This window comes from Lathyrus oleraceus, chromosome 2, assembly GCF_024323335.1.
Source record: "Lathyrus oleraceus cultivar Zhongwan6 chromosome 2, CAAS_Psat_ZW6_1.0, whole genome shotgun sequence".
Classification (NCBI taxonomy): domain Eukaryota; kingdom Viridiplantae; phylum Streptophyta; class Magnoliopsida; order Fabales; family Fabaceae; genus Lathyrus; species Lathyrus oleraceus.
The window spans coordinates 273,606,112-273,616,028 of NC_066580.1; the positions used below are offsets into that span (position 1 = coordinate 273,606,112).

Here is a 9,917-nt window from a genome sequence, read left to right on the forward strand (position 1 = left end):
ACCATGATAGATGCTGAGTCTTCTCTGTTAACCGATTGGGTTGTTGCCAGGTGCGCAAGGATGTTCAGGAAATGCTGGATGAATGAGTCATTGAGATCCTTCAAAACAGGAATGTTGATGAAAATGAGCCTGAGGTCAACGTGATTTCCCCAGTGCTCCGGATACCCGAGCCTGTTATCATCAAGTACAATGGTAGCAAGCAGAAGGCTTCTCCCGCTCTGATCATTAAGCATGCTGGTCCCGTGCCTTACTCCTCTGAAAAGGTAGTTCCCTATCGTTACAACGCCGTAGCAGTAGAGAATGGGAAAGAGGTGTCCTTGCCCTCTTCTTCTGTTGTGAATATTGCCGATGTTAGCGGTTTGACCTGTAGTGGCCGTGTATTTTCAGCACCGCCGAAGCCTCAAATTAATGCTGATTTTGTTGAACGCCCAATCGGGAACGCTGTGAATTCTCCGAATCTGGCACTTGCTGTTATGCTCTCCTCCATACTAAAAACTCCTACTTCTGTTGGCCCGAGTGGCAATGTGAAAGAAGACTGTGATGAGATGTTGAGACTAATCAAAAGGAGCGAGTACAATGTTGTAGACCAACTTCTACAAATGCCATCCAAAATATCGGTGTTATCGTTGCTTCTGAATTCAGAACCACACCGAGAGGCTCTGCAGAAGGTGTTGGATGTGGCATATGTGGATCACGATGTCACTTTGGAGCAATTCGATAGCATTGTTGCAAACATTACTACTTGTAACAACCTGAGCTTTTGTGACTCTGATCTCCCTGAGGAGGGAAGAGACCACAACTTGGCTTTACACATATCTATGAATTGCAAAGACGACGCCATGTCCAATGTGCTGGTGGACACCGGGTCATCATTGAACGTATTGCCAAAGTCCACTCTCTCAAAGCTATCATATCAATGGCCTCCCATGAGGCAGAGTGGAGTAGTTGTGAAGGCTTTCGATGGGTCTCGCAAAACTGTGATTGGGGAAGTTGATCTCCCAATCAAGATCGTACCAAGTGATTTCCAGATTACCTTCTAGGTTATGGACATTCACCCATCGTATAGTTGTCTCTTAGGCAGGCCATGGATTCACGAAGCAGGCGCCGTGACGTCCACCTTACACCAGAAATTGAAATTTGTGAAGAACAAGAAACTGGTGGTGGTAGGGGGAGAAAGGGCTCTCCTGGTTAGCCATTTGTCTTCCTTCTCTTATATAGATGCTGAGGTTGAAATTGGAACTCCTTTACAAGCCTTATCTATAGTTGAGCCTATTGAGAAGAGAACTCCTTCATTTGCTTCCTACAAAGATGCAAAGTTGGCCATTGAGCATGGTGCAACCACTGGTTTAGGAAAAATGATTGAGTTAGAAGACAATGAGTCCCGGGCTGGCACAGGTTTTTCTTCTGGTACTTTCAACAAGCAAGGGCTATTCAAGAGCGGAGGTTTTATCCACACCGGTCAGGACGAGGAGGCTGCTGCCATTTTAGAAGAAGATGCAGAGGATTCTGGCAATTTCATCATCCCTGGAGGGGAATGCAACAGTTGGGTCGCTGTGGATATTCCTACAGTTATCCATAAGTCAACGTAATAATCACTTTGTTTGAAAACCCTTCTCCCATGCCAAAAGGAGGAGTGATGACATTGTTGGCGCATAAGTACAATGATATTTTCATTCAATAAATTCATGTTAAATGTTTGTTTTTCCATTTATTTTCCCTTTTTGCTTTTTGCATGAAATTGGTGATCACATAAAACCCTAAAAATAAAATAAAGTCGATCTTTTCATATGCATAATGATTTGCCTTGTTTGAATTCTAAAGCTTTTCATATCCAAAAATCATTATGCAGGTTGATTTCTATACCCATTGAACATAATGACCCAAGACCATCTCCCAATTTTGAATTCCCTGTATTTGAGGCAGAGGAAGATAATGTTGAAGAGTTTCCTGACGAGATTACCCGTCTACTTGAGCATGAAGAGAAGATCATTCAGCCGCATCTTGAGAATCTGGAAACAGTCAACTTGGGGTCTAAAGATTGTGTGTGAGAGGTAAAGATTGGGGCATTTCTAGAAGAGTCTGTTAAGAAGGGGTTGATTAAATTGCTACAAGAATACGTTGATGTCTTCGCCTGGTCATATGAAGACATGCCCGATCTAGATACTGATATTGTGCAACATTTCCTACCTTTAAAGCCTGAGTGCGTGCCTGTGAAGCAGAAACTCAGAAGAACTCATCCTGATATGGCAGTGAAGATCAAAGAGGAAGTTCAGAAGCAAATTGATGCGGGGTTTCTGGTGACTTCTACATATCCTCAATGGGTGGCCAATATTGTGCCCGTGCCTAAGAAAGATGGAAAAGTTCGGATGCGTGTGGACTATAGAGACTTGAATAAAGCTAGTCCGAAAGATGATTTCCCTCTACCACATATTGATATGTTGGTAGACAAGACAGCTAAATTCAAAGTCTTCTCGTTTATGGATGGATTTTCCGGATATAATCAGATTAAAATGGCACCCGAGGATATGGAGAAGACAACATTCATCACACCTTGGGGAACATTCTGTTATCGAGTGATGCCCTTCGGTTTGAAAAACACCGGAGCCACGTACCAACGAGCTATGACTACCTTGTTCCATGACATGATGCATAAGGAGATTGAGGTATACGTTGACGATATGATCGCTAAGTCAAGATCGGAGGATGTACTCCCAGTAGAGGTGGAGATACCATCAATGAGAGTCTTGATGGAAGCCAAGTTGACTGATGCTGAATGGGTTCAGAGTCGTTATGGCCAGCTGAATTTGATTGAAGAGAAGAGATTGACTGCCATATTCCACGGTCAGTTATATCAGCAAAGGATGAAGAAAGCTTTTGATAAGAAGGTCAAGCCTCGTGTGTTCCGAGAAGGTGACCTTGTGCTCAAGAATGTTTTGTCTTTCACGCCCGATTCCAGGGGCAAGTGGACTCCAAACTATGAAGGTTCGTATGTTGTTAAGAGAGCCTTTTCAGGCGGTGCTTTGATACTTACAACTATGGATGGGGAGGATTTCACTCGTCCTGTGAATTCAGATGCAGTCAAGAAATACTTCGCATTAAAAATAAAAATTGAATAGCTCGCTAAGTTGAAAACCCGAAAGGGCGACTTAGGCAAAAATGAGCGTCTCGGTGGATTGAAAACCCGAAAGGGTGATCCAGGCAAAAGTTTGAGACACAAAAGATATATAATAATGATATATGTATCCCGCTAGATTGAGTACCTCATCCTGGGGCAATCTAGGCAAAAATTAGGGATTTGGCAAGTAACTGCATCCTGACAAGACTTTGTTCTACAACTGTCATCCGTTAGAGATCTTTGCTCATTATCAGCCAAAGCTTCAAATACATCGGATTCAGAATTGGTGGAGAAATGGTCATTATGTTCAATGTAGCCCGTTTCCAATATATATCACCAATTTCAAATTTGTAAAGATCTATGGAGTCTTGCCATTCGCAGACTACCATTCTATCAAATAAATTTAAGCCTTTTATCCAATTATTGGCACTCTTATCTGTTTCTATTCAACAAATGTTTTGCATGTTTTGATTAAGAAAATATCATTGTTTTAAACGATCAAATTTTTTATAATTTGTTTTTAAACAAAGTGAACATTCACAATGACGAAAGGATACTTAGGAGATCCTCAGTGCTCTCCCAAGGGTGGTACGATCCCCAACAGGGTAAGATTTTTGTCTATATTCCTGGCATGACTGTATCTCCTCCCTCCGGAACCCCTTGTGGTTTATCCTACCAAGTGGATTGCTTGTTGAGAGTCACCTCTCTTCCCTTCAGCAGAGTAGCAATCTTTCTTCCTCAGCAGCTTGGATCTCTTTGGGCAAGAGTGGTATTTGGTGGTTGATCCCGATAAATCCTTTATCTCCTCGGATAGATTCCCCAGTAGAGTTGTTGGCGTGGTGGACCTTGTCTATAATAACTCTCATCCCCAGCTGAAATGATTGATGATTCATCCCTTGCAGAGTTCTTTGCTTCCTGGTATCTCTGATCCCCAGCAGATCGGATACTCTCCGGTGAACTTGGCTTTCTCTCTTGAGATGTAGTACCGGGTGGTTGATTCCTGGACCTGGCTGTGTTAAATATGTCTGTTTGTCAGCATACATCATACATAAACCATGCATATACATGCATAATTATAACCTTCAGATATTCATGTTGCATTCTTTGCCATATACCATTGTTTGCTGTCTCCTGCTATTTGGTGATATACTTCCCCGAGCAGATGTGTGTGTCTGATCTCTCCATATAGAGTCAGCTCCATAGGTAGAAAGCGTCTATCCTTTCTTCCATATTCCCCACCGGGTTATATCCTCGTGGATGTTGATTGTTTTTGTTCCTTCCCAACACATATATTGGGATGGTTTTCCCCATTGACTTATATCCTCACCGGGACAAGTCTTGATTTGGTGTGCCTATCTAGTTTGATCCTAGATCGGTCTCTTGAGACTCTTTTCCTGTTTCCCCGTGGTAAATGAATAATTGCTCAATAATTAGTAATTATTATCCCCGGCGGAGTCTGTGTTTCTCTATCCTCATACCGGTAGTTGTAAACCCTATTTCTTCCCTTTTTGCAGAGTAACTATTTTTGCTCATCTTTAATTGGTGACAGTTATCTTCATCCAATATTCGGTGATAATATCCCTTCATCTGCTTGGATAATTCCCCTGATTACGCAATTTATCCCCAGCGGGTCATCTCTCGTCTACCTTGTTGTTGTTGGTAACGATTGTTCCTCCCCTGAATTGGTCATCATTATATACCTAGTTTCGGTATCCCGATGCCTTTTCTTTTCGGTCGATTTATCCTTTATTAACCCAGTAACCGGTTGTGGATAATCGTCCATGCGAGTATATTATCTACGTTCTGACGGTAATAGATAGTATATCTCATGCACTCTCGGGTCTGAAGCCTTTTGTTCTTCCCTAGTTGAGTAAGATTCGTATCCCCTTTGTGGAGTCGAATATCCATCCTGTAATCGAGTTTGCTTGTAGCCCTCTTTTGGATGATGAGTGTTTTGGGAATATTCCCCAATTCACGCCTTGGTTGGTCACCTATTATATGCCCAGTAACTGGTATCCCTGGTGTTCCTTCCTCTCTGCTCCCTATTATGACTTTTTGTCCCCTGTGGAGTCAGAATCCCTGAGTTGAAGTATACCTTTTAGGTTTTCCTCAGACGTTTTGAAGTTTTGATATCTCTCACCCTTATATCGGTCTTAGATATTCATCTCTTCCTGAGCATATTGTATCTCTCACCCTCATACCTGGCGTTCAGATCACATATCTCCTTGAGCTTATTACCTAGTAACCGGTAATACCTCGTCCCGTTGCTTCCCCAGGAGTGTCCTTGTGGACATCCCCAGTGAAGTCCCTTAGTGGATTGTTTTCATTCGGATTTTATCCGAAGTATCTGCTGTGGATAGTTTTTTGCGGTATTGGCATATTCCCCAATACATGCATCTTCGAGTCAGCTTGAGTCTTTCCATTGGATCTTTTCCCTTTGGAATTTTGTTCCCCAAGCTTTGAATCGTGACCTGCTCGTGCATTTTTATCCTTTTTCTATCCCCAGGAGAGTCCCCAGGGTCTTGGTCCCATGAAGTGAACTGCTCATATGAATTATCAGTGACTTCAGATTTCTTTGCTTTTGTGGACACATATCTCCACAGGGTGTTACCATTTTTCATACCTACATTTGCATCATGAGGTCTCTTAGGGACCAAAATTCGTCTCTTTGTTATTATTTAAGCCCATTCTACCTTGTCGAGATGAATATTTTAACCTTCACTTCTCCGGCTAGAATGACCTTAAATAGGGGCATCTGTAAGACCCCAATTTTGACCCTAAGATCCCTCATGGCATCATAACATTGCATTTGCATTGCCTCAAGGATCTTTAGCATCTTGGTTCCCTTTGTCTTTGGGTGGGACTCCTTGTGATTGGTTTGAGATCACCAAGCATGCTTGAATTATACATCATTGTTTCTCTTACTTTTGTTTACTAACCAAAAGCACGAAAATGTGTCACTAACATCTTTTGTTTGAAGCTTGAGTATCATCCAAGACACTTTGTGGATTCTATTTAGATGAACAGTCAACACAAGGGAATGGCTTGAGATACTTCCAACAGGTTCAAATGGGGTCTATTCGTCAGTCAAAACGTTAATCTTGAAGGAGCAAAAGTTTGTTCATGAGCTGTCATGCTCGCTAGGCGAGCAGAATGGGTCGCCTAGCGAGTCCCAAGAAAAGCCACCAGAATCACCTACGCTCAGAGGAATTTCTTGAACTGTCATGCTCGCTAGGAGAAGCCCACGTGTTTAAAAAATAAAAAAAAATAAAAATAATAATAAAAAAAAGAACGAAAAAGGAAAAAAAAATAAAATAAAAAAATAAAAAAATAAAATATAACAGAAATTTTTTGGACTTGGGCCTCTCTCATTTGAGCCCACAGGTCCAAAAAAATCAGGTTATAAATTCAGAGTTTCAGTGAAACAAAAGACAATTCTATTCCTATTACCCTGGCAGGGAAAAAGATAGTGAGAGAAGAGCTAACAGAGTTCAGAGCAACCTCCAGAGACTGAAGGGAACTCATCGGCAAAGAACCAATTCCCTCTCATATAAACCCTCAGATTGCTATGCAAACCCAACCGGGCAATTCAATTTCATTCGATCTCTCCAGTCAGGTTTGCCTTATTCCCATTACTTTATGCTTTCACTACGCCAAACAAGACCTTAGACAGCGCTTTTTTTAGCCTTAGACAGCGCTTTAAAGCGCTGTCTAAACCTCCGCTGCTAAAGGTTTAGACAGCGCTTTTTTAAATCTTAAAAGCGCTGTCTAAGCCCCCCCCCCCCCCCCTTAGACAGCGCTTTGGCCAAAAGCGCTTTCTAAGACCCTCCTATTTTAATTTTTTTAGGTATACCTTAGACAGCGCTTTTGGCCAAAGCGCTGTCTAAGGGGGGGGGGCTTAGACAGCGCTTTTCAAAAAGCGCTGTCTAAGCCCCCCCTATTTTAATTTTTTTAGGTATACCTTAGACAGCGCTTTAGGCAAAAGCGCTGTCTAAGGGGGGGGGGCTTAGACAGCACTTTTCAAAAAGCGCTGTCTAAGCCCCCCCCCCCCCCCCCCCCCCCTTAGACAGCGCTTTTGCCTAAAGCGCTTTCTAATCCCCCCCTTAGACAGCGCTTTTTACAAAAGCACTGTCTAATGTATACGAAAATTTTTGAAGCTTTTGTTTTAAACCACATTTTTTCCAGGTTTATAAACCAGAATTTCTACCTGTTTTCAACCATATTTTGACAGACAGTTATCACATTTTATACATGCCATTTTGGCCTTTTTTCTACCAATTTTTGGCTAACAAATATATATATATACCAATTCAAACCAATTTTGCCTTAAATGTATCATAATATATACAAATTTATGTACACATTTACAAGTCATTACATATACTACAAATGTACACATTAATTACACAAATTTATGAACAACATCTGCCTTGCTATTTACATCCGATTTCCCATCATCACCCTCCTTATACCCGATCATTTTATTTAACTGGTTCCAGTCCTCTTCACTGAAATTGAATTCCTCGGTTTCCTCTTTAGGAGAGTTACCGTTCCTAACAGTGTATGTGATTATAGGTGAGCAGCACAGTCAAAACTAAAGTAAAATCCAAATTTAATGGCTGAAATATTAAATTGAAAGTATTTCTAGAAAGGACTCCACACCATCCAAATACCTTGTTATGCCTTCACTGAAGATATTTCATTACCTAGAATACGCGTTTTCTCCTGACTTAGGTCAGTTTCTCTGTATAGTTTCAGAAGTGATTCATAACCCGAGCGGTTAGATTTGGTTGCCCGTTTCATTACAGCCACGTAAACTGCCTGCCAACATTAAAAAAAGTCATCAAAAGAAGAATACATAAGATTCCATATGTTCAAAATTTCTAATGATGCTGCAGCGAACCCTTCTTATATCAGGTGGAAGAAGTGGAGTATTTCTGTTTTCTAAGAAAGCCTGGAATCGCCTGCTTGCTTCATCCAGTGTCAGATCATGTCCAAATTCAGCAAGGGAAGTCAAAATTTCTCCTCTCAACAACGCATCATCATGAGTTTCTCCTGGTTTAGGATCCCAACCAAGCCTCCTGCAAAGCAATATAAACAGGAAAGTTGTAGCAGAAATACTCTAATTCCTTAAAAAAATCGTTAACCGCAATAAAAACCAACTTACTCTGCAGAGTACTGGAGAACATTAATAGAAAACTGTTTGAAATAATCTAGCAAGTCTGGAACTGCATCAGCTGCAATATTTTGAACTTTAGAACTTATCTGTAAAACAAGAGAACTGAAATTAGATCCAATAAATAACCTATGTAACTAATGAGCAATATTGGGAAGATAGCATTACTGATATCAGGTTAGAGAGCACAGTATAATCATCTTCCTCCCTATAAGCTGCCATCAAGTTAAGCAAGGAGGTCAATGATTCTTTGCGAGCATTACAAAGTGCATATGTATCATCCAAAATTCCTGTCAAAGTAGTAACTCACAAATTATCAGTATTTTCCTCTTCTACCATTGGAACTAAATTGTTAAGAGATTATCTAATTTACCAAACCGGTCTGATGGAGATAATATTTTTTTCTCTATTGCATATCTAAGTTTAGCAGCAAGCAACTCATCATATTTCACCCTGTAGAAACCAGCCTGCTCCACATTAATTTTAATCCAAGATTTGCTGTCTTCGGTAATCGGGGAACCGAGTAACTCTTTAACATCACGTGTTTCAGATTTTGTTTGGAAGAGGAAATTTTTGTGGACGTCATATGAGCCAAAGCATAATGTTATTGGAACAATCCATTGGCCTTCCCCTTGAGCACCAATTGACAAGAATTGTGACTGCCGATAAACATACAAGGCTCCCAAGTTACAATACACATAAAGGGTTTTCTCTGAAGATAATCACGACAAGAAACTAATGAAAAGGTTGGATGCAATGGTACCTGATCAAACTCCAAATTCTGATTGTTGACTTTAACAGATACAACAGGATATCCTTGCTGCTTAGTCCATGTGGTCATTAACTTATTCACAGGTTCACCAGATCCTTCCTCAAGTGCAGCCCATAGATCCTCAGTCTTAGCATTTGAACAAGCATGCTTTTTTATATATGAAGCTAGTGACCTCTGGTTAGATAAAAAAAACAATGTGGGAATTTTATGTTTATTTTATTTCTTAATCCCTCAATTTATGAAGTATCTTTATGGACTATTTCCTATAAAAAGAATATCGCTTTCATTGGAATAAACATGTTCTGAAGTTACTGCATACTTTACAATTATAAAAGCAAATTTGTATATCATACATTAAAAAGAAATTACAACAGAGAGTAATCCTAGAGCAGAAAATAGTCAGAGATGCTATTTCTTTGCCTAATAACATACATGTCAACCCGAATTACACTCAACACACACCTCATATTCCTCCCATTTTCCATATGTAACCTTTCTCCTCTTCTCTATCTATAACCCTATTACAGTAATTAACAATCAAAATCTTAGCAGTTGACAAGTAATGTATAAGGCTGTGAATATAATTGAAGTTAAATACCTTGCCTTTTTCATCTGATCGGATACAGCTCTGTAAGCATACTTCCACCAAGACCTGGAATCAGCTTTTACTGGCACCAGTGGACGGAAATGAGCATACTTTAGACGTTGATTAAATGTAGCGAAGTTGTCTGCTAATTTCATCATATCTCTGTATCCATCCTGCAAAGACAGAAATGCAAAGATTATCCTCAAAAATGATGACAATCTCACACAACAAAATGACCAAAAGAGAAACAACAAATGAACCTTAGATA

At 40.4% G+C, this 9,917-nt stretch overlaps 1 protein-coding gene across 1 annotated transcript; it reads right to left on the reverse strand.

The window, feature by feature from the left end:
• Nucleotides 1–7,792: 7,792 nt before the first annotated feature.
• Nucleotides 7,793–9,259, reverse strand: LOC127122873 (aminopeptidase M1). The gene is made up of 6 exons (XM_051053148.1): nt 9,055–9,259; nt 8,665–8,950; nt 8,460–8,581; nt 8,283–8,380; nt 8,019–8,196; nt 7,793–7,936 (listed from the first exon to the last, which is right to left on the reverse strand). The coding sequence occupies exons 1-6, from the start codon at nt 9,130–9,132 to the stop codon at nt 7,793–7,795; spliced, it is 906 nt and encodes a 301-aa protein (XP_050909105.1). The 5' UTR covers nt 9,133–9,259.
• Between the last annotated feature and the right edge of the window lie 658 nt (nt 9,260–9,917).